This window comes from Cervus elaphus, chromosome 13 (assembly GCF_910594005.1).
Source record: "Cervus elaphus chromosome 13, mCerEla1.1, whole genome shotgun sequence".
In the NCBI taxonomy this organism is placed as follows: Eukaryota; Metazoa; Chordata; class Mammalia; order Artiodactyla; family Cervidae; genus Cervus; species Cervus elaphus.
This window is the reverse complement of record NC_057827.1, coordinates 11,071,562-11,097,462: the sequence shown is the minus strand read 5'-3', so window position 1 is coordinate 11,097,462 and position 25,901 is coordinate 11,071,562. Positions and strand designations below refer to the sequence as shown.

Below are 25,901 nucleotides of genomic sequence, written 5' to 3'. Positions count from 1 at the left end.
AAAATTATTTCCTCCCATTCTGTGGGTTGCTGTTTTATTCTGTTAATAGCATCCACTGACACTTTTTGACATTTGACCTTGCATGCATGGATTTATTTTTGGGCTTTTTGTTCTGTTCCTTTGGTCTGTATGTTCTTATGCCAGTGCTATACTGTCTTGATTATTGTAGCTTTGTGGAAAATTTGATGTTAGTCGGTATGACTTCCAATTTTTTCCTTTTCAATACTGTTTTGGCTGTTTCTTGATATAACATATGAATTTTTGGAATGTTTTTCCTATTTCTACAAAGAAATCATTGGGGTTTTGATAGGGATTGCATTGAATTTGTAGATTACTTTGAGTGTTATTGGTATGTTAACAAAATTAAGTCTTTACATGAGATTTTTTTATTGTGCTTTTTTAAAATTTCCTTTCATCAGTCTTTTTTAGTTTTCAGTGTGCACTTCCTTGACTAAGTTTATTCCTGAATATTTTATTCTTTTTGATGCTATTGTGCATGGAATGATTTTTATTTCAAGCTGTTTAGTGTTAGTGTATAGAAATGCAGCGGATTTTTGTGTCTTGATTTTGTATTCTACTTTTTTGGTGAATTTATTGAGCAAGGTTTTTTGTGTAATCTTTTGGGAACCCTATATATATGATCATATCATCTTCAAACAGATAATTAGGCTTTTTTCTTTACAGTTTGGATGCTTTTTATTTGTTTTTCTTGATGTTTTGCTCTGGCTGGAACTTCTACTACATTATTGAATAGAAGTGGCAAAAGTCATCATCCTTGTCCTCTTCCTGAACTTAGAGGAAAAGCTTTCAGCCCTACGCCATCGAGTATGGTGTAAGCTGTTGGAGCTTTCTCTTATATATTTTTATTATGTTGAGGTAGTTTCTTTCTGTCCCTAGTAGGATTTTTTTTTTAAATCATAAAATTGTAGTGTGTTTTGTCAAATCCTTTTTCTGCATCAATTGAGATGATTATGTGGTTTTTCTCCTTCATTTTTTTAACATGGCATATCACATTGATTAATTTTAGTATGTTGAACTATTCTTGAATTCCAGCAACAGATCCCACTTTGTCTTGGTGTTCAATCCTTTTACTATGCTGCTGAATTTAGTTTGCTGGCATTTTGTTCAGGGTTTTTGCATCACTGTTCATAGGGATATGGATCTGTACTTTCCTTGTAGTGTCTTTGGTTTATTGTGAAAGCTGACCTTAGGAAATGTTTCTTCCTCTTCAGTTTTCAGGAAGAGTCTGAGAAGGATTGTTGTTGGCTCTTCTTTAAATCTTTGGTAGAACCCACCAGTGAAGCCATCAGATTGAGTGCTTTTCTTTGTTAGGAGATTTTTGATTACTTATTTGGCCTTCTTACTAGTTGTAGGTCTATTCAGCTTTTCTTTCTTTTTTCTGTTTAGGTTTTATGTTTCTAGGAATTTGTCTGTTTTATCTAGTTTATTTCATTTGTTGGCATACTTTTGTTATAGTAGTCTGTTACTGTCATGTTTATTTCTGGTAAGTAATATTGTCTCCACTTTCATTTCTGATGTTTTATTTGAGTCTTCTTTCAAAACCCATGTAGCTAAAGGTTTGTTCCTTTTTGTAAACCTTTTTTCAAAACCAATTTTTGGCTTTATTGATTTTTTCTTTTTACTCTTCTTTTTCTATTCACTGTCTCTGTTCTGATGTTTACTATTTCTTTTCTTCTATTAGCCTTGAGTTTTCTTTTCAGAACAGTTAATTACTTAAGCTTTATAATAAGCCTGGTGAATCAGGGGTCCCTCACCTTCTTGGCACCACAGACTGGTTTTGTGGAAGACAAGTTTTTCCACAGACCAGGGGGTGGGAGTTGGTTTTGGGATTATTCGGTTTCATTGCATTTACTGTGTACTTTATTTCTTTTATTACTACATTATGATATGTAATGAAGTAATTATACAAATCACCATAATGCAGAGGCAGTGGGAGCCTTGAACTTGGTTTCTTGCAACTAGACAGTCCCTTCTTGGGGGTGATGGTATATTCAGTCTCCATAACCTTGTTTTGGTTGCTGTCACTGCAGAAAACCCCACTTCACAAAGAGAGGATGTTGGAAATGGAAGCAGGCTTTTCATTACTTTTGTGGCAGTCTCAGGATATGCTGCCTTGACTTTAATTCCAGACATGGAGATCTGAAGTTGTCTGAAACATACTTTAAAGACTGCCATCATTTGCAGCATCAAGCAGTTGATGCTCTTCTAGCAGAGACAAAGTCGACTCACCTGGCTTATTCACAAATGGGTTTTGGATCTGTTCCTTCCCAGTTCAGAGGTCTTTTGTGTTTGGGAAGTAATGAATGCTCTGACTCTTGAAAGCTAGCATAGGTGATCATGCATCAGATGGGAGAAAGAAGACCCTGACTCAGTCTCTTTCAGAATCTCTGCTAATGTTTGAAATACGTCAAAAACCCCAGTGTTCACTCATTGACCCATAATTCCAGTTTGACTTTGAACACAGACATTTTTTCTGCTGACTTGAACAGTCTTGTTTCTCCCCTGAAGTGACAGATTGAGTTAACTGAGGAGGTTTAATATGTCACACGAGTAAGCAGGTTTTGCGACCCATTCTGTGCCACTGAAATGTATTGCTAGTGGTGACTGTTTTTCCAAAAGAAATCTCTAGAGCAGCTCTCATAACTCGAGAACTCAAGTCAGTAATCTACCTTTAGAAAGCCATCTGTGTATAAGAGAAAACATACGTGCTCTGTATTCATCTCCTCACACAGTTACGTGAACAGATGTGAGTTAAGGCCATGTACTTTAATGTGGTTAATAATTTTAATCACATGTACTTTAATGTGATTGATAATTTTAATCACATCCTACAAAACACTGTTAAGTTCAGGTGGCATTTTTTTGCTAGCCAGCATTTTGCTATGGATGATGCAGTGTGTAGACTCACATTTGAAAGCAACCTCTTTGACCTGACTAGTGAAACCATAAAGCCATCCATTCATGGCAGCTGCTCCATCCATATAAATACCGACAAAAAATGACCAGTTCAGTTTTCCTGATATGTAGTCATTCAAAGACTTGCAGCTGTGGTGTTGGTTGGCAACAAAAGTGCACATAATATATCCTTATGCACATCCTCCTGAAAAATATATTGCATGAAAACAAGCATTATTGCCTTGCTGTAAACACTAGTAGACTTGTCAACCTCAGTTGAGTACCACGTGACTCATTAACCCTCCCTGACAACTCTGCCTCAGTATTCTTTGCTGTTTTCATCAGTTTGTTTAGTTTTGGTGCTAGTCAAAAAGAGAACACTTTCACCTTTTGAACTGCAGCCTCTGCTGAAAGTTCACAATGAATGTCCTTATCAGCAGGCAGGATCAACTCTTCACCAATAGTAAGGGGCTTCTTAGCTTTAGCAATGAGATAAACCATTAAGAATGATGCTCTCAGTGCAGACATATTTGAAGAAGTGGTGGCCTTCAGTAATTGTTCCTGTTTTGTTTTGTTCACATTTTTTTCTTTTGAAAAATTCTAAAGACTTGTCTTAATGCAGGGTGCTTGGTCTCTAGGAGGCAGAGCAATTTGGAATGTTTCATGGCTTTGTTGTGTAGCCAGTTGCCACATACTATGCAAAGCAGGCTTGGAGAATGTGAATCACCTGTTGAAATGAAACCATAATTTAAATAGGATTCTTGGTATTGCCTTTTAAATGCAGTTTTCTTTTTGTTAACAGTCGTAGAATCTTCTGCTGTCTCATCACTGGTTCTTTCCCCTTTGCAATGTGGCTTTCCAGTGATTTTTGTTTGTTTGTTTGTTTGTTTTACTCATTTTGGCTAGGATTAGCTTGTGGGCTTACCAAAACTATGACTGAGACAAGTGTGCAGTGCAGGAAAGAGATGCAGATGGAAGAGGTAAATAAGATAATGGGCAGGCCACGTGCAGAGTAAAATAATACCGGATTCTGCCTTAAAGCCCACCCCCAGATGCAGCTGTACAGTGGAGATACATCTACTCACTTGTCACTGCATAGCCTGCTAGCAGGTGCAGCTTGATTGTCACTTGCCACTCACTGATTGGGTTTTGATACGTGTCTGCAAGCAGTTCATTTTTTATGACTCTGCAGTCAAACCTCTCTGCTAATGATAATCTGTATTTGCAGCCCCTCCGCAGTGCCTCAGCTCCACCTCAGATCACCAGGCTTTAGATTCTCATAAGGAGTGCACAACTTAAATCCCTTGTACGCACAGTTCACTGTAGGGTTTGCTCTCCTATGAGAAGCTAATGCTGCTTCCGATCTGACAGGAGGCAGAGCTCAGGTGGTAATGCGAGCAGTGAAGATTGGCCATAAATATAGATGAAGCTTCACTCGCTTCCTCTCCACTCACCTCCTGTTGTGCAGCCCAGTTCTTAACAGGCCACAGACTAGTAGCAGTCTGTGACCTTGGGGTTGGGGACCACTGTGGTAAATGATGATATGTGAGTCTTTAAGCTTTATCCTTCAAGGTAGCCTTCACTATTCTTATAACTTTGTATTTCCAAGTGAATTTTAGATTATTATTGTCAGTTTCTGCATATGGTAAAAGAAAACCTGCTGGTATTTTGACTGGGATTGTGTGGAGTCTTAGTTTGGGGAGAATTGACATCTTTACAGAATTGGAACTTCTGAGAATCAGCAAACATTAATTTATCACTTAATGTATTTTAAATTTTTCTCAGGTCCAAGATTTTTTGTTTGTTTTCTGTGTTGTGTTTTAGGTAAGTGAAATAATAGCATCTTTTATTTTTTTTGCCACTGGGAACTCTTCAATATGGGAGAAAAATTGACATTGAAGGAAAGAAAAGAAGAATTGTTTGAGCCAAGATTTTAAAAAGAAGGAAGGTAGAGTATATGAGACAGATTCTGGTGGGTTGATAGTTGTGATAGCAGGAATTTGAGGAACTTCTGTTCTGATTGCGCTTTTTTTTTGTTCCTGTCACTAGAGTAGGTAGCAAAGTCATCACCTGAAAGAGAGGGTTAAGGATGAGTGTTACAGATGTGAGGAGATATAATATGGTATTAAATAATCAGCTAGGAAGTTGGGAAATAGAAGAGTGTTAGGGAGTATGAAGGGAATATTTAAGGTTTGAGGTTCATGACCTTCATGAATTTAGTCAGATTAATTAGCATGGTTGTTTATTGTTCAGCCATATTCAGCTATGTGGGAGCAAGCCGTCCTTGGCAGGGGTGGCTTTTTCCCCAGGAAATATGGGCATAGGAGGGATAGTCGGAGCCAAAGGAGTAAGAATATATGAAAATTAAACTGGGTAAGGAGGTATATCCACATAAAGTGGGTGAGGGACAATGAAATGTGATAAGCTTAATAAATTGTAGGACCTAATGGGATCAAAAGAATGTTGGAGTTAGGTTATTAGAGTGTGTGAGTTGGACATAACAGCAGGTAGTGGTTAGAGATATGTATGCCAATTTAATTTCATGCTAATACATAATTTACAGTCACATTTTTATTGTTTGTATCAATTTTCATGTGATAAATGTATGTATAGGACAGTTCAGGTTTCTTTATGTAAGACTTTTGGGACCAGATAGGTTTTGGATTGCTTCCTTTTTCCCTCTGATACTATTTTCAGAAGTTTATCAATTAATACTAGTTTTTCAAATAACTAACTTTTGGCTTTGTCGATCTCTGTTGTATGTTTATTTTCTATTTTGTTACTTTTTGCTGTTACCTTTACTTTATCATTTATTCTGTTTTGGAGTTCAGTTTTTCTTTTCTTTTTTGTAACTCTTTAAGATGGTTACTTAGAACAGTGGTCTTTGGCCTTTCTACTAAATATGTATTTTAAAGCTAAAAATTTTCTTCTTAAGAACAGTTTCAGCTGTCTCCTATACATTTTGATAGGAAGTATTTTAAAAACATTCCATTAAAATTTTTTTTTGCTCGCCGTATGATTTCTCCTTTTACTCATGGGCTGTCGAGAGGTTTATTGTTTAATCTTCACATATATAAGGATTTTCTTATATTGTTATTAATTCATGGTTTAATGTGTCTGAGATCTCAGAAGCATGCCTGTCCTTTGAAATTTGTTAACACCTAGTTTTGCTCCAGCTTGTGGTCACTTTTGGTAAATGTTTTTTGTGCATTTATCAAGGTGTTATTTTCTGAATTTGTTAGGAATAGTTTCTATGTGTCAGGTTGTTCATTGTAAAGTTCAAATCTTTTCCTGTGTCTTCTGGTCTGCTTGTTCTTATTTTGGCATGCTTGTTCCTTCAATTACTGAGAAAGCTATGTTAAAATCAACTTGTTAGAATTGTGGACTTCACATAGTTCTATTCATGTTGACTTTATATACTGTACCCTTATTTATTAGTTTAAGTTTATTTAGAGAAAAATGGTTTTTGCATCTATAAAATTTAATGCAATATTTTAACAAATTAGTCTATGAGGGAGGTCACAAATTACCCTCCAAGTGAAATTTCTTAAATATTAGAAGCACTTGGAGACATTTTGAAGCATCTGCTGAGTGTCACCAAAAGGAGAAGGAGATGACAGAGGATGAGATGGTTGGATAGCATCACCAACTCAATGGGCATGAGTTTCAGCCAACTCCAGGAGATAGTGAAGGATAGGGAAGCCTCGTGTGCTGCGGTCCATGGGGTCACAGAGTTAGACATAACTTAGCAACTGAACAACAACAAAATGAAAGGATTGTGCATCTCTAATGTTGCTGGCAGTAAGAAAGATAGTAAGGCAAAATTAAGTAAGGCTTAGTATTGTAAGAAAGGCAAGCCCAAAGAATGCTCAAACTACTGCACAGTTGCACTCATCTCACATGCTAGTAAAGTAATGCTCAAAATTCTCCAAGCCAGGCTTCAGCAATACATGAACCGTGAACTTCCAGATGTTCAAGCTGGTTTTAGAAAAGGTAGAGGAACCAGAGATTAAATTACCAACATTCGCTGGATCATCGAAAAAGCAAGAGAGTTCCAGAAAAACATCTATTTCTGCTTTATTGACTACGCCAAAGCCTTTGACTGTGTGGATCACAATAAACTGTGGAAAATTCTGAAAGAGATGGGAATACCAGACCACCTGACCTGTCTCTTCAGAAACCTGTATGCAGGTCAGGAAGCAACAGTTAGAACTGGACATGGACCAACAGACTGGTTCCAAATAGGAAAAGGAGTACGTCAAGGCTGTATATTGTCACCCTGCTTATTTAACTTGTATGCAGAGTACATCATGAGAAACGCTGGGCTGTAAGAAGCATAAGCTGGAATCAAGATTGCTGGGAGAAATATCAATAACCTCAGATATGCAGATGACACCACCCTTATGGCAGAAAGTGAAGAAGAACTAAAAAGCCTCTTGATGAAAGTGAAAGAGGAGAGTGAAAAGTTGGCTTAAAGCTCAACATTCAGAGAACTAAGATCATGGCATCCAGTCCCATCACTTCATGGCAAACAGATGGAGAAACAGTGGCTGACTTTATTTTTCTGGGCTCCAAAATCACTGTAGATGGTGCCTGCAGCCATGAAATTAAAAGACGCTTACTCCTTGGAAAGAAAGTTTTGACCAACCTAGACAGCATATTAAAAAGCAGAGACATTACTTTGCTAACAAAGGTCCGTCTGGTCAAGGCTATGGTTTTTCCAGTGGTCATGTATGGATATGAGAGTTGGACTGTGAAGAAAGCTGAGCACCGAAGAATTGATCCTTTTGAACTGTGGTGTTGGAGAAGACTCTTGAGAGTCCCTTGGACTGCAGGGAGATCCAACCAGTCTATCCTAAAGGAGTCTTCCTGGGTGTTCATTGGAAGGACTGATGCTGAAGCTGAAATTCCAATACTTTGGCCACCTCATGCGAAGAGTTGACTCGTTGGAAAAGACCCTGATGCTGGGAGGGATTGGGGGCAGGAGGAGAAGGGGACGACAGAGGATGAGATGGCTGGATGGCATCACCAACTCGATGGGCATGAGTTTGGGTAAACTCCGGGAGTTGGTGATGGACAGGGAGGCCTGGCGTGCTGCGATTCATGGGGTCGCAAAGAGTCGGACATGACTGAGTGACTGAACTGAGTATTGTAAGTCTTTGAGCTATTATCTGCCATGTGTGTTAATCTTTTTTTTTTTTTTTCAAAAGGATTTGACAGGTTTTATTGTAATGAGACATAGTGAGGAAGAAATGGTTTAAAAGATGTCATCAATCTTTTATTTAACTAAGCACTTGCCCTTCATTTTGAAGGAAATGATACAGTTTCAAATTAGAACCTCCTTCTCAAGAAGTGGTATGAGAACGTAACATTGATTTAACATATAATCATCAACAAAAATAAAGTTTACACAATTCACTAGGAAATAAAATGCACGTGGAATTTATCAAGTTAACCGATCTAATTCTCCATGGGTTACAGGTATTATCAGTAAGAAAAAGACAATATAATGAAGTTGAATAAACCAGTTGTTTAGTTACCTTGATTAAAAAAAAAAAACAACCTCACAAATAAAACATAACTTGCCAAACAAACCCTTTCAATGATCATGGTCACAATAGATTTTATTCTAATTTCAAAAAAAAAAGGTTAGACAATCACATCATATCAAGTCTTCAACACAATGGATTCCATTCTAAGGAAAAAAAAAATAGGAAACAAGTAGTCCTTAAATTTTCATTATCCATAGTATATGTTGTAGAAAATTAAAGTTTTGCTTCCAAAAATATGTTTCCATGTGGTTGTGGTGGTGTTGACTGGTGCTATTAGGGACAGAAGCACCAAAGATGTGAGAAATGTAACCACTGAAGTATCATTTTTTCATAAAAACTAAAAATTTCCTTAAAGGTCTGGAGTAAAGTCTTCTGCTAGGTGGTGTGTTAATCTTGAATAAATTTCTAATTGCCTTTCATATTTGGCCCTTGATTTTGCTTAGATTTGTAGAATGCACCAAACATGCTGAGAAAATGTTAAATTGTGTAGAAGGAAAGCAAAGTTACTGCATGTGAAGTCATATAATGTGCATTTTACATCCTAACCATGATAATTTACTTTGACAAATGGATATTTTATATATTTGTGTGTGTTAGCCATTCAGTTGTGTCCGACTCTATGCGACCCCATGGATTGTAGCCCACCAGGCTCTTCCTTGAGTGGGATTCTCCAGGCAAGAATACTAGAGTGGGTTGCCATTTCCTTTACCAGGGGATCTGCCTGACCCCAGAATTGAACCCAGGTCTCCTGCATTGCAGGCAGATACTTTTCCATCTGAGCTACTCAGTTCAGTTCAGTTCAGTCGCTCAGTCATGTCCGACTCTTTACGACCCCATGAATCGCAGCACGCCAGGCCTCCCTGTCCATCACCAACTCCTGGAGTTGACTCAAACTCATGCCCATCCAGTCGGTGATGCCATCCAGCCATCTCATCCTCTGTCGTCCCCTTCTCCTCCTGCCCTGAATCCCTCCCAGCATCAGGGTCTCTTCCAACGAGTCAACTCTTCGCATGAGGTGGCCAAAGTATTGGAGTTTCAGCTTCAGTATTAGTCCGTCCAATGAACACCCAGGACTGATCTCCTTTAGGATGGACTGGTTGGATCTCCCTGCAGTCCAAGGGACTCTCAAGAGTCTTCTCCAACACCACAGTTCAAAAGGATCAATTCTTCGGTGCTCAGCTTTCTTCACAGTCCAACTCTCAAATCCATACATGACCACTGGAAAAACCATAGCCTTGACCAGATGGACCTTTGTTGGCAAAGTAATGTCTCTGCTTTTTAATATGCTGTCTAGGTTGGTCAAAACTTTCTTTCCAAGGAGTAAGCGTCTTTTAATTTCATGGCTGCAGTCACCATCTGCGGTGATTTTGGAGCCCCCCAAAATAAAGTCTGACACTGTTTCTACTGTCTCCCCATCTATTTCCCCTGAGGTGATGGGACCAGATACCATGATCTTAGTTTTCTGAATGTTAAGCTTTAAGCCAACTTTTTCACTCTCCTCTTTCACTTTCATCAAGAGGCTTTTTAGTTCCTCTTCACTTTGTGCCATAAGGGTGGTGTCATCTACATATCTGAGGTTATTGATATTTCTCCCAGCAATCTTGATTCCAGCTTGTGCTTCTTACAGCCCAATGTTTCTCATGATGTACTCGCATATAATTTAAATAAACAGGGTGACAGTATACAACCTTGATGTTCTCCTTTTCCTATTTGGAATCAGTCTGTTGTTCCATGTCCAGTTCTAACTGTTGCTTCCTGACCTGCATACAGGTTTCTGAAGAGACAGGTCAGGTGGTCTGGTATTCCCATCTCTTTCAGAATTTTCCACAGTTTATTGTGATCCACACAGTCAAAGGCTTTGGCGTAGTCAATAAAGCAGAAATAGATGTTTTTCTGGAACTCTCTTGCTTTTTCGATGATCCAGCAGATGCTGGCAATTTGATCTCTGGTTCCTCTGCCTTTTCTAAAACCAGCTACTAGGGAAGCCCAAATATATTTAGTTAAAGTTTAAATGAGAAGTGATTGAGGAGTATTAGTTGATATGTTATATGATTTTTCATGTTTAAAGTCAGAAAAAACCAGCTTCTGATAAGGAGTTTGCAATGAATGTCTGCTTTTCAGGAAAAGATACCTGACTTTTGGTGTTATTGTGAAGTGAGTGAAGTAGCTCTGTCGTGTCTGACTCTTTGCGACCCTGTGGACTGTAGCCTACCAGGCTCCAAATTTGGAATTGTGGTACCTTCCTGGTAAATTGAACATTTATTATAATGAAATATTCCACTATATTTTTACCCATGTATCTATATTTATCTTCCTCATGTATTAAAGTTTTCTATGATAAAGTAAAGCCCCACAGCTTTCTTATGGTTTGTGTCTTACAAAATATATCTTTATTCATGCTTATTCTTTCCATAATCCCATATTTTAGATGTATTCTCTATAATCACCTTATAATTAGTTTTTTTAAAAATCTAATTTGGATTATTTATTGATCCTTTTTCCCCCTCTGTTATTAATAGCTTTGTTAGCTATACAGTTAGCCCTTCATATCCACGGACTTTGTACCTGTGGAATCAGTTAACTATGGGTTGAAAATATACCAGAAAAAATTCCAGAAAATTCCCCAGAGCAAAACTTGAATTTACTGCATGCCAGAAACTATTTAATAGCATTTACATTTTATTAGGTATTATAAGTAAAATAAGAGTGACAAAGTGTATGAGAGGATGTGCGGTTTTTATATGCAAATGCTATGCCATTTTATATAAGGGACTTTAGCATCCTCAAATTTTAGTATCCTCTGAGGTTCCTGGAACAGATATCAAGGAACAACTATATATACTCTAATTGACCTCCTAGTGGTTATCCCAGAGATTACCACATACATCTTTCATGTACTGAAATTTGAAGTAAATGAGAACTTTTTCCATTTCCTAGTCAATGAAAGGATTTAGAACACTTTAGCTTATTAATACTACCCCTCCAAATTATGTACTGTTATTGTTGTGCATTGTAATATTTTAAATTCCAGAAAATACTGTCATTATTCTGTTTAGTCAGTATTCATTTAAAGTTAGAGATTTACCCTGTTCAATGTATTTCATTTTTTGGTGCATATCCAAGCTGTATCTGGAATCCCTCTTTTCCTTCTACTTGAAGAAGTCTCTTCAGTGCTTCCTGGTGACAGACTCTCTGATTCTGTTTGACTAAAAATGTCTCTATTTTGTCTTCATTTCTGAAGGGTGTTTTTTCAGATACAGAATTCTGTTTTGACATTTCCCCTGTTCCCAGCACTTTGAGGATATCATTTTGTTGTCCTCTGTCTTCCATTGTTTATTCAAAGCCAGCTGTATCTTACTGTTACTCTGAGTTCAGTTCAGTTCAGTCACTCAGTCGTGTCTGACTCTTTTCGACCCCATGAACCGCAGCACGCCAGGCCTCCCTGTCCATCACCAACTCCCGGAGTCCACCCAAACTCACGTCCATTGAGTCAGTGATGCCATCCAGCCGTCTCATCCTCTGTCGTCCCCTTCTCCTGACCTCAATCTTTCCCAGCATCAGGGTCTTTTCAAATGAGGCAGCTCTTCTCATCAGGTGGCCAAAGTATTGGAGTTTCAGCTTCAACAACAGTCCTTCCAGTGAATATTCAGGGCTGATTTCCTTTAGGATGGACTGGTTGGATCTCCTTGCCATCCAAGGGACTCTCAAGAGTCTTCTCCAACACCACAGTTCAAAAGCATCAATTGTTCAGCGCTCAGCTTTCTTCAAAGTCCAACGCTCACATCCATACATGACTACTGGAAAAACCATAGCCTTGACTAGACGGACCTCTGTTGGCAAAGTAATGTCTCTGCTTTTAAATATGCTGTCTAGGTTGGTCATAACTTTCCTTGGGTATTTCCTTAGGTACTTCCTTACTCCTTACTAAAAGGAGTAAGCGTCTTTCAATCTCATGGCTGCAATCACCATCTGCAGTGATTTTGGAGCCCAGAAAAATAAAGTCAGCCACTGTTTCCACTGTTTGCCCATCTATTTGCCATGAAGTGATGGGACTGGATGCCATGATCTTAGTTCTCTGAATGTTGAGCTTTAAGCCAACTTTTCACTCTCCTCTTTAAATTTCATCAAGAGGCACTTTAGTTCTTCACTTTCTGCCATAAGGGTGGTGTTGTCACCTGCATATCTGAGGTTATTGATATTTCTCCTGGCAATCTTGATTCCACCTTGTGCTTCATCCAGCCCAGCGTTTCTCGTGATGTACTCTGCATGTAAGTTAAATAAGCAGGGTGACAGTATACAGCCTTTTCCTTTTCCTATTTGGAATCAGTCTGTTGTTCCATGTCCAGTTCTAACTGTTGCTTCCTCACCTGCATACAGGTTTCTCAAGAGGCAGGTCAGGTGGCTGGTGTTCATATCTCTTTCAGAATTTTCCACAGTTTATTGTGATCCACACAGTCAAAGGCTTTGGCATAGTCAATAAAGCAGAAATAGATGTTTTTCTGGAACTCTCTTTTTTTTTTCCGATGATAACTCTTAGAGTTAATATTCTTTAATTTATTCTGACTGCTTCTAACATCTGTTTGTGGCTGTCTTTGTCTCTTTGTTTCTGTCCATCCCTCCACCTTTCCCCCTTTACTTTGATTTCCCTAAGTGTGGTTTCCTTTGTACTTGTTTTGCTTGGGAGTTTAGATCTTGAATCTGGCTCAATGTCATTGTTAAGTTTTTTGTTTTTTTTTTTTAAAGTTTTAAATTGTCAGGCCCTTAAGTATTTCTTCTCCCTCATATGTGGTTACCTTCTTTCTGGGCTCTAGTTACGTGTATTTTGGACCTTTTCTTCATGTGTCATATTTTTTCATATTTTTCTGTATTTCCTATTTTTGTGTCTTTTTGGGCTTCAGGGTAAGTATGTTCTTCTTTTCTGTCTTCTGGATCCTTCTTTCTCCAGTTGTATTTAACCTAATGTTAAAGTCATCCATCAGTTTCTTAATTTCTGTCTTTAAAATTGTGTTTTTCTATTTTCCATGTTGTTAGCATTGTTTAAAATTCTTAAAAAAAAAGAAAAAAACTCCTCTTAACACATTAAATGAGCTTATTTTACCACATTATTGACTGGGGGATTTTTGCAGAAACTAACCCTGTGGCTGATTATTTGTTATGTATGAATATTGAAACATCTCCAGTCAGTATCATCCAGGTAACAAAAGATGTGTTAATATGTCTCTGGTCAATAGTGTATTAAAATAGTGTTTTCTGCTAGTTCTGAATCTACTATGGGTCTATTTCTAGTGCCATTTTAAGTCTTAGTTTTCAATCAGATCTTGATTGGGCTCTTTTTCTGTAGACTTTTATATGAAAAATGATAAGATAATTGTAATTTGGGGTCTTTTTGCTGATAAGATTTACTTTTTCCAAAACCTTTTGGGAAGATTTTATTGGTATGCAGCTAGGCTAATGATACTAGGTGTAGCCTACATTACCTTAATATGGTCAGATTGAAGGGATTTGAAGCTATACTTCTTTCCTTGTGTGGCCTGTCCTCTTTCTGGTTTGCCTTTATAAAACAGGGTGTCGTCCTCTGGATTCTCTCCAGCTGCCCAGTGTGTGCACTGAAGGTGTTCCTCCTAACTAGACCCTGAATTCAATTTTTGTGCCCCTGTGCAAAGAGCTGTTGAAAGCTCTGCTTAGCTTCTTAGACTCTCAGCTGATGTTTTAAGAATCAGTGAGTCTTAAGTCTGGTCCCACCTGTTTCATCTAGGTCTCAGAAGAATTTCTGTGCAAATTCTCACTGTCTTGAAAGTTCTTCAGTTTTAAACAGATTACTTTTTGCTCTGTTTTTCTAGTGATTCTCAGGGACATACTGGTTTGAAGCAACCTACTCCACTGTTGTCAAAAGCAAAATGCTCAGATATGTTTAGAATCATACAGATCATACAAGATAATACAGTGCATATACCTTATAGAATTTAACGTATTAGCGGAGAAACGTGTGAATATTTGTCTTGCTTGCTACAGTGCAGGTTTTCATAATGGGAATTGGGTGCACTGTCATTTGTTAGGGAACATGATTTGGAATAAGCCAACTTCTGTGGTTTATATTATAGTCTGTTAAGAAACAGACATTCTACAGCACAGCTACTTCTTTGATTGATTCCTACAAGTGACTAGCCATCCTTCAGTTCCTCTCATGTTTCTTGCTCTTTCTTGGCACAGAGTTTCTGCGCATACTATTCTCTGTCTGGCATTAACACCTGCATACTCTGGTTTGAGTATGAAGCAGTTCTTAGTGAAGCCTGCCCTGACCATGAATTTAGGTCAGATAAATGAGTTTTTATATGTACTCATTTGTATGATGGTTTGACTAATGTCTGTTTGCCCCTACTAGACCCTGAACGGTGAGGTCAGAAATTTTGCCTTTTTTCCTTGACCATTTTATCATAGGTACCTCGTTCAGTATTTCAAAGTACCTGTTTTGCATAGGTTGTTAGTTATTAGTAGATTATCAGTTAATATTTGTATAAATGAAATAACAATGAGTAAGGGAAGAAATGTAAGAAATGCTGAGATAATAATGAATAAAACTTGAAAGCTCACTGCTTTTGAGCAAAAGCCAGATTTAATCAAACACTGGATTTGCACGGTACAGTTATCAAATTCTACAGAGTTACATGTACAGTGTTAAAAAATACTTCAGAAGATTCCCCTGAAAATTTATTACTGTTTTAAGATTTGTCCCCCACCCCTCTATAAATATTTATTATTTAAGTTTTAATAGCATTGTGGTTTTGATGAAACAATCATTCAGAGCATGACAAATTGTATCATTGCCAGTCATTCTCTTATAGAGATAAATGGGGGGGAAATCGTTATTCTTGAAAGATTCACAGTCTGAGAGGTAAATGATTTTGGACTTATGTACAGGATAAGATGCTGTGGTTTATTCTACCAAGGGCTATTGGTCTTTTATTCATCCAGGATGATGACATTTGAACTGAATCTTGATTGGTGAGGAAGAGTTAATTAAATGACTAAAGGAATAGTTTCATTTAGGTATGTATTATTATGAAAGCATATGATGTCTTTGTGGATTGACAAATAGTAATTTTGCTAGTGGCTAGGGCAGTTTGCTGGAAGAATTTGTAAAAGCAGATTGGAGCTACAAATTCAGATTATTAGTTCATCATTTGACGTGGGCGCCATCAAAAGCCATTAAGGATATTTGCGGTTATTATATGCATTAAGGAAAAACTTAAAAGATTATAATTATTATAATTACATTCTTTTAGCCAGAATTAGGGGCATGAAAAATTTCAGGATATATTTTTGTGGTAAAATTAACAAGGTTTCAACTTGTTTACTAATTTTATGTAGTGAAAAATTTCAACTAATAATATAGTCAAAGGCAGGTTTAAAATTTGTATAACCTTTGCATGATGTGCTACAGAATGTAAACTTTCTAATTTGTGTTTTCTTTCAGATCTTATAGAAAATTTTGGCTGTAGCCCTCAAACTAGAAGCTGAAGAAGTAGAAGCTGTGTACCATGCATTAGGGTATTAAAGAAAATTAATTTTTGATTTAAATATTTGGACTATAAGGAAGGAAAGGTGACCGAAAATGGGGCGGAAGAAAATACAAATCACACGCATAATGGATGAAAGGAACCGACAGGTAAATGAAAATTTTAACATATCTATTTTAATAGATGTACATTTAAAAAAAAAGTGTAGAATAGAATGGTGTTTTAATTTAAATTCTAAATATTTTTATTTCTGGACTACATTAAAATATTTAGTTATCAAAATTTCTGACTTTCCATCATACGCTTTAGAGTAACTTTTTTATTATTATTATAGAAATTGTTTTGTTAATTATAGAAACATAGATAAGCAAAATAGGAAAGTAAAATCACTGCAATTCCACTGGTACCATCCAAGGTGTAGGTTTCAGTTCAGTCGCTTAGTCATGTACGACTCTTCGCAACCCCATGGACTGCAGCACACCAGACTTTCCTGTCCATCACCAACTCCTGGAGCCTACTCAAACTCATGTCCATCGCATTGGTGATGCCATCCAACCATCTCATCCTCTGTCGTCCCCTGCTCCTCCTGCCCTCAATCTTTCCCAGCATCAGGGTCTTTTCAAATGAGTCCGCTCTTCTCATCAGGTGGCCAAAGTATTGGAGTTTCAGCTTCAGCATCCGTCCTTCCAGTGAATATTCAGGGCTGATTTCCTTTAGGATTGATTGGGTGGATGTCCTTGCAGTCTTCTCCAACATCACATTAAAAAGCATCAATTCTTCGGCATTCAGCTTTCTTTACAGTCCAACTTTTGCATCCATATGTGACTACTGGAAAAATCATAGCTTTGACTAGACAGACCTTTGTTGGCAAAATAATGTCTCTGCTTTTTAATATGCTGCTTAGGTTGGTCATAGCTTTCCTTTCAAGGAGCAAGTGTCTTAATTTCATGGCTGCAGTCACCATCTGCAGTGATTTTGGAGCCCCCCAAAATAAAAGTCTTTCTCTGTTTCCTTTGTTTCCCCATCTATTTCCCATGAAGTGATGGGACCAGATGCATGATCTTAGTTTTCTGAATTTAAGTCAACTTTTTCACCGTCCTCTTTCACTTTCATCAAGAGACTCTTTAGTTCGCCTTCTCTTTCTGCCATATGTCTGGTGTCATTTGCATATCTGAGGTTATTGATATTCCTCCCGGCAATCTTGATTCCAGTTTGTGCTTCTTCTAGCTCGGCATTTTGCATGATGTACTCTTCATGTAAGGTAAGTAAGCAGGGTGACAATATATAGCCTTGACATACTCCTTTACTGATTTGGAACCAGTCTGTTGTTCCATGTCCAGTTCCAACTGTTGCTTCTTGATCTGCGTACAGATTTCTCAGGAGGCAGGTCAGGTGGTCTGGTATTCACATCTGTTTAAGAATTTTCCACAGTGTGTTGTGATCCACACAGTCAAAGGCTTTGGCATAGTTTATAAAACAAAAGTAGATGTTTCTCTGGAACTCTCTTGCTTTTACGATGATTCAGTGGATGTTGGCAATTTGATCTCTGGTTCCAGTGCCTTTTCTAAATCCAGCTTGAACATCTGGAAGTTAACAGTTCACATACTGTTGAAGTCTGGCTTGAAGAATTTTGAGCATTACTTTGCTAGTGTGCGAGATGAGTGCAGTTGTGCAGTAGTTTGAGCATTCTTTGGCATTGCCTTTCTTTGGGATTGGAATGAAAACTGACCTCTTCCAGTCCTGTGGCCACTGCTCAGTTTTCCAGATTTTCTGGCGTATTGAGTGCAGCACTTTCACAGCATCATCTTGCAGGACGTGAAATAGCTCAACTGGAATTATCACCTCCACTATCTTTTTCATAGTGATGCTGCCCAAGACCCACTTGACTTTGCATTCCAGGATATCTGGCTCTAGGTGAGTGATCACACCATTGTGGTTATCTGGGTCATGAAGAACTTTTTTGTATAGTTCTTCTGTGTGTTTTTGCCACCTCTTTTTAATATCTTCTGCTTCTGTTAGGTCCATACCATTTCTGTCCTTTTTTGTGCTCATCTTGGCATGAAATGTTCCCTTGGTATCTCTGATTTTCTTGAAGAGATCTATAGTCTTTCCCATTCTGTTGTTTTCCTCTATTTCTTTGCATTGATCATTGAGGAAGGCTTAGCATAATATATTTATGTGTATTTGTGTGTAGGTTTAGCATAATACTTTTAGTCTTCTGTGCACTTGATTATGTTTGTTAGTTTTCCTTATTATTTTAAATTATCTTCTCTCTTTTCATAATTAGATAATATGTAAGTTAACTTTGGTTATCAGGGAATGTGTTCTGATCAGTTAGATTTTCTGATTAAGCACCAGGTAATGAGAATTATTTTTGTAACTATTATTATCACAAATATTTTAAAGTCACTTATGTATATATCTCATGTTTAATAGATAAAATATTTTGAACTTAATTTTCACTGCAGTATCAGTAAACCCTTGGCAAACTCAAGATAATTACAATGATACTGGTATATGAAGCCCAGAAGTTATGAGAGTTTAAAGCAGGGGTTGGCAAACTATGTTCTGTGTGCTGGCTGCCTGTTTTTTTAATAAATAAGCATTATTACTTCACTGCCATGCATGGTTGTTTACATAGTGTCTTTGGCTGCTTTAATACTAAAATAGTAAAGTTGAGTAGTTACCCCAGAGATTTGTATAGCCCATCGACCTAAAATCTTGTTTTAGATTCGACCTAAAATCTTCTTTCCTTATTTTAAAGGAAAGAAGGAAAAAATAATATCATAGACTATTGTAAATGAACTGCTATTCAGAGCATAAGCAGGAGGGAGAGATATTATCTCCAGAAAGGCTGAACATCAGAAGTTTCAAGAATAGCTGTTTTTTTTAATCTTAGCAGTAACAGAACAGTATTGAAGATGTGTTCTGGAAAGTCTGAGTAGTAGTTCATCCAGCAATACAGATACAGTTGGGGACAAAACTCGGCTGAGCAACTGGTAGAGAAGTTAGTGGAAGTGATTAGGGTTGCTGAGACACTGAATTGAAGAGGGCCCTTGTTTCAGCTCATGAAGATTCCTTAGCTATAGTGTTAAGGCTCACATAGTATAATTCATTATGAAGGTTGCTAACAAGAGAAGACTGATAGAATAATCATTCGATCATTTCAAAGGAATGATTCTAACAATGATAAGTAAATTTCCTTTCACAAGTCTGAGGATTTTGACATGTAGAGGGGGCATGGGGACCTGTTTCCTGAGCATGTGCAGTGTAAATGTAAAATAGGGTTTATTAGGGACTAAAATACAATCAGAGAATTAGCAAAGCACCTAAGATCCCTTCCATGGACAGAGGGCCTGGTGGGCCGCAGTCCATAGGGTCGCAAAGAGTTGGACATGACTGAGTGACTAATAGTTAAGATCCCTTTCACTCTCAATATACATCCCATAGAGGGTCATGTTTAAATTGAACAGAGATAGACTGGAGGAGGAGGCAGTGGCACCCCACTCCAGTACTCTTGCCTGGAAAATCCCATGGACAGAGGAGCCTGGTAGGCTGCAGTCCACGGGGTCGCGAAGAGTCGGACACGACTGAGCGACTTCACTTTCATGCATTGGAGAAGGAAATGGCAACCCACTCCAGTGTTCTTGCCTGGAGAATCCCAGGGATGGGGGAGCCTGGTGGGCTGCCGTCTATGGGGTCGCATGGAGTTGGACACGACTGCATCAACTTAGCGGCAGCAGCAGCAGATAGACTGGTACTTCCCTGATAGCTCAGTTGGTAAAGAATCCTCCTGCAGTGCAGGAGACCCTGGTTTGATTCCTGGGTCAGGAAAAACCCCTGGAGAAGGGAAAGGCTACCTACTCCAGTATTCTGGCCTAGAGAATTCCATGGACTGTATAGTCCATGGAGTTGCAAAGAGTTGGACATGACCGAGCGACTTTCACTTTCAGACTAGAACTACCAGTGGGAAAAGGACTCCACTTGTTTAGAGGGAAAGGAGAACTAGGAATAGGTAAGTGACTGTGTAATGGAACTTTTTAAGTTAAAGAAATGACCTGTGTTTAAAAAATAGAAAGTGCTGCTATATATCAGCAACTAGAATTAGCCTGTTTCTATGTTGAATGTGCCTGCTAAGTTGCCAAATGAAACAAGGATATCTGCTTATTTTTAATGTTATATTAAGTATAGACAATTTGTCATAAATTAAAAGGGTATCTTAATTTTATAGATTTTGGAATTTGTGTATTCTGAGTTAAATGTTTCATTGTTCTTTCATTAAAAGGGGAAAAATTGTTTCCATGCAGAAGAGATGTCGTGTCCAGCTTTGAATACCTCCTTTACCTGAAAGACTGTTAGGCCCTAGGAACTCATTAAAAACTTACAACCTACATATGAGATTAAGTGTATTGCAAATAGAAATAGGTAATAGGAGTGTTTATGGAAGGAACCACCAACCTCTGATGGTGGAGTAGTTCATGGAGCAGTTACTGAAGATTGTTGTTCAGTCGCTCAGTTGTGTCTCATTCTTTGTGACCCCATGGACTGCAGCACGCCAGGCTTCTATGTCCTTCACTATCTCCTGGAGTTTGTTCAAACTCATGTCCTTTGAGTTGATGATGTCATCCAACCATCTCATCCTCTCTCATCCCCTTCTCTTCCTGCCTTCAATCTTTCCCAGCACCAGGGTCTTTTCCAGTAAGTTCGCTCTTAGTTTTAGGTGGCCAGAGTGTTGGATATTCAGCATCAGTCCATTCAGTGAGTGTTCACAGTTGATTTCCTGTAGGATTGACTCATTTGATCTCCTTGCAGTCCAAGGGACTCTCAGGAACCTCCTCCAGCACCGCAGTTCAAAGGCATCGATTCTTTGGCACTAAGCCATTTTTATTGCCCAGCTCTCACATCCTTGCCTCCACTAGCTTTGTTCATAGTGATGCTTCCTAAGGCCCACTTCACTTCGCATTCCAGGATGTCTGACTCTAGGTGAGTGATCACACCATCGTGGTTATCTTGGTTGTTAAGATCTTTTTTGTATAGTTCTTCTCTGTATTCTTGCCACCTGTTCGTAATATCTTCTGCTTCTGTTAGGTCCATACTGCTTCTGTCCTTTATTGTGCCCATCTTTGCATGAAATGTTCCCTTGGTATCTCTGATTTTCTTGAAGGGATCTCTAGTCTTTCTCATTCTATTGTTTTCCTCTATTTCTTTGCATTGATCACTGAGGAAGGCTTTCTTATCTCTCCTTGCTATTCTTTGGAACTCTGCGTTCAAATGGGTATGTCTTTTCTTTTCTCCTTTGCCTTTTGCTTCTCTTCTTTTCACAGCTATTTGTAAGGCCTCCTCAGACAACCATTTTGCCTTTTTGCAGTTTTTTCTTGGGGATGGTCTTGATCACTGCCTCCTGTACAAAGTACCGAACCTCCGCCCATAGTTCTTCAGGCACTCTGTCTATCAGATCTGATCCCTTGAATCTCTTTGTCACTTCCACTGTATAATCATAAGGGATTTGATTTAGGTCATACCTGAATGGTCTAGTGGTTTTCCCTACTTTGTTTGATTTAAGTCTGAATTTGGCAATAAGGAGTTCATGGTCTGAGCCACAGTCAACTCCCCATCTTGTTTTTGCTGACTATATAGAGCTTCTTGATCTTTGGCTGCAAGGAATATTAATCAATCTGATTTTGGTTTTGACCATCTGATGATGTCCATGTGTAGAGTCTTCTCTTGTGTTGTTGGAAGACGGTGTTTGCTGTGACCAGTGTGTTCTCTTGGGAAAACTCTGTTAGCCTTTACTGTGCTTCATTTTGTACTGCAAGGCCACATTTGCCTGTTACTCCAGGTATCTCTTGCTTTTGCATTCCAGTCCCGTATAATGAAAAGGACATCTTTTTTGGGTGTTAGTTCTAGAAGGTCATGTAGATCTTCATAGAACCATTCAACTTCAACTTTTTCAGATTGAAGAAGTTAACTGGTTGGGACATAGACTTGAATTGCTATCATCAGAGATCATTCTGTTGTTTTCGAGATTGCATCCAAGTACTGCATTTCAGACTCTTTTGTTGACTATTAAGGCTACTCTATTTCTTCTAAGGGATTCTTGCCCACAGCAGTAGATACAATTGTCATCTGAGTTAAATTCACCCATTCTGGTCCATTTTAGTTCACTGATGCCTAAAATATCGATGGTCACTCTTACCATCTCCTGTTTGACCATTTCCAATTTACCTTGATTTGTGGATCTAACATTCCCGGTTCCTATGCAGTATTGTTCTTAACAGCATCAGACTTTACCTCCATCACCAGTCACATCCACAGCTGGGTGTGGTTTTTGCTTTGGCTTAGTCTCTTTATTCTTTCTGGAGTTATTTCTCCCTTCTTCTCCAGTAGCGTATTGGATACCTACTGACCTGGGAGTTCATTTTGCAGTATATCTTTTTGCCCTTTGATTCTGTACTACATACAATAGTCACATCCTTATGTGACTACTGGAAAAACCATGACTTTGACTATATGGACCCTTGTAGGCAAAGTAATGTCTCTGCTTTTTATAGTGTCTGGGTTTGTTACTGCTTTTCTTCCAAGGATCAAACAGTAATACCAAATAGAGTTTTGAATTACTAGAGTTTTTGAGCTCATAAGATAAATATCATACTTAATATCATTGGAACAACATGCGTTCTTTTGTGCAGCATTATCTTTGTGAAATTCTTCACTGTTATTGTTGCATGGAGATACACTTCGTAAATTTTCATTGATGTATAATATTCCATTGTGTGGATAGAACACAGTCTGTGTGTGTGTGTGTGTGTGTACACACACATATATACATTTTTCTCTTGTTAATAGGCTTTTGGGTTTTACATCTACTGTTCATTTGGAACTTGGTTTTTGTGTGGTTTGAGGTGTAGGGGGTCAAAATTTGCCACTTTTCAGATGGATACTCTGTTGGTCCTTGTGCGTTTTATTGCAGAAATCATCCCAGGAAGGCACAAAGAAACACAAGCTATTCATAAAAAAGTTCAACAACAGGCATAATTAATCTGTGGTGCTAGAGGTTGGGTTTCTGATCTTACTTGAGACAAGATGATAATGATTGGGAGACAGGACAAAGAGGGTTTCTAATATAATGCCGTATTCTTTTTTTTTTTCCCCCAAAAAATTCAGTGAGACACACACTTAGGATTTGTGGGTTTTCATTTATGTTATACTTTAATACGAAGTTTACTTTTTTAAAAGAAGTATTAGAAGGACAAGAAGGACAAACACAGTTTCACCAGGAGCTTCTAGCTGGAAGTGAAGTCTTTCATCCCTCTAGAGTTTTGGCATCTTCAGTCCTTCTTGCTTCAGCAGCTTTCTGATGTCTTAGAACAGGTATTTGGTGTATTTCACTGTTTTTTATAGTTGATCTCAGTGGGTTCTTTGGTCTTCCACCAGTCACTCCATTTAGAGGCAGACATCCTCTTATACTTTTGAAAAAAAAATGAGTTGAAAAATTATTTTAAGGCAGAATACAGAGCACAATACCTCAAACACTGATACTTTTCCAGAAGTAATGTAGGTCGATTCTGACATATTTGCTGCAGATACCTTCCCTTGTAAAAGAAGAAAATTAGAAATGTACTTCCTTTGTAATTTTTGCAAGTCTCACTCTTCTTTTCTTTCCCAAAGGAACCCTGCATAATGGATTTAATTTCTATTTTCTTTGTTATTTAAGCATACTATTATTATTTCAACACAATTTTAAAATCTTACATAATAGCATTCTCATCTGCATTTGCTATTTCACTCAATGTAGTGTTTCAGACATTTGTCTATGTAACTCATTCAGGTAGTACAAGTAATTTGTGGGAAAGAATGTGCCTCAGTTCATTTATCAGTACTTCTGTCAGAGAATGTTTAGGTTGTTTCCAGTTTTTTAGAAATTTTGCTGCATGTTATGTTAGGAATGATGCCCAGGCTACATCTGTGGACATGCTGCTGTGATTCTGGAGGGGTTGCTGGGTTGAGTGTATCCATCATAACTGTACTGTGAGGTTTCAAGTGGCTCTGCCAAGCGGTTGTACCAGATATACTATAGTAATCTATGAAAATTTCTTCTGTACACTTTACCTTTCTTCTTCCTGTATTTCTCACTTTATGTTTTTTCATTTTATTTTGCATATTTTGTGGCCTAATGAAGGTAAAATGTTACCTTTTTGTGGTTTTGCTGGGTTGTTGATCTTTTTCTTAGAAGTTCTTCATATATTCCAGATATTAATTCTGTGTGTACTTAATCTGTTTCAGATGGTATATTTCAGTCTTTACCAAAACACTTTATAAACACTTTTATGACTGGACGTATTACAGTGTTTCTTAGTTTATTTTGCCTTTAACAATAGATTATGAACACTTTAAAATGAGTTAAGGCTTGCTTCATTTTCTAAATCATAATCGGTTTGTAAATGTTCCAATTGAACTTTAGATAAATGTGTATTCTTTTAATTGTTGCATACAGGATTCTACATGTCTGTTAGTTCAGTCTTATTTTGTGTTTAGATTATCTGTATTCTTTATATTTTATTTATGTATTTGGTTTTGGCTCAGTGAGACCTGTCAGTAATTCCACTTACCACAATAAATGGATTTGTCATTTTCTGTATATATTGTACTAGTTTAATACATACTGTTTTAGATATTTGGGGACTATTTCATTAGGCTCATATGTATTTAGAATTGTTATGTGTTCTTGGTGAATTTTTAAATTACGTACTGACTTTTTCTGTCCTTAGTAAGGCATGCTGTTTTAAACTACTTAAATCTACTGTCTCACATTACTATAGCTACTACATCTCTCTTTTGGCTAATATTTTCTTGACAGGTCTAGTTCTCTACATATACATTCAACCTATATCTTTATACTTAAGGTGTATTTTTGTAAATAGTATATGGCTGGATTTTTTTTTAATCTATTCTGATAATATATCTTGACACCCCCGTTTCCTTGGACCTCACTCTTTACCATCCTTTGTATGTATATTTGGACTATTTTATATCATCTTAGTTGATTATTTCGATTTACTATGAGAATCTGATAGAGGTCCTACAGGTAAAACTCACATAAGAGTAGGTGTGGCCTCCAAAACTGGGTCCCCCTAAAGTTGTTAATCTTTATACTTGTCCAAAATGAGCCTCCAGCGATTCATTAATTACAGTTCAGATTTTCCTACCCTTGTACTGATTCCTATGGCGGTTTCTGTTTATGGCTCTGGTGATTTATGGTTCATAGTATCTGTCTGTCTGTCTCCATTTTGGCCAGTGGGGCAGAAGTTGCCCTGGGACCTCAGCTCTCTGAGGAATCTAAGAAGAGTTGTTAATTTTCATTTTGTTCTGCTTTATTACTCAAGTGGCAACTTCCACTAGAGTTGGAAGTGCTAGAACAGACACTTGAAGTCTCTCCTGGACTTTAAATTCAACAATGAAATAAAGATATGTCTAAATGTATATGGTGTAAAAATTTTGCAGGTACTTGATATTTAAAATATAAAAGATCTTTTGGAGATAGTATAATCTAACCTTCTTGAATTCAAAGAATTGTATTAGTCTAGATTTGACACAAAATCAGGAGAGCTGGTTAGGTTAAAATAAAATCTACCTCAGTTTATAGTGACACTGAATTTTGTAGGCTAGCCCTTAGTCCTATTCTTTTTCTTTATAGTGACTATAATACTGGAATAAAATTAAAATTTAAAAGTAAAATTTATGTTTATTTTGACTAATACTGAAATGGCTTTATTAATACTGATTTCTTACATTTAAATTTTATAACATTTAAAATGAAATGCTTAATATGTCTCAAGTAGAAAAATGTATAAACCTGTTGCAAAATATTCAGATTCAGATTTATAGGTGGAATTCTTGGTAATCAGAGTAATGGTGG

At 37.5% G+C, this 25,901-nt stretch overlaps 1 protein-coding gene across 17 annotated transcripts in view; it reads left to right on the top strand.

The window, feature by feature from the left end:
* The window catches only part of MEF2A (myocyte enhancer factor 2A), a 204,637-nt gene that overhangs the window by 92,071 nt on the left and 86,665 nt on the right, over window positions 1-25,901 (top strand). For all 17 annotated transcript variants that reach the window (XM_043922289.1, XM_043922303.1, XM_043922304.1 and 14 more), the window contains one exon: window positions 15,943-16,134. In XM_043922289.1, coding sequence (XP_043778224.1) covers window positions 16,081-16,134 — 54 coding nt within the window. In that variant the 5' untranslated portion in view covers window positions 15,943-16,080. The remainder of the gene's footprint in view (window positions 1-15,942; window positions 16,135-25,901) is intronic.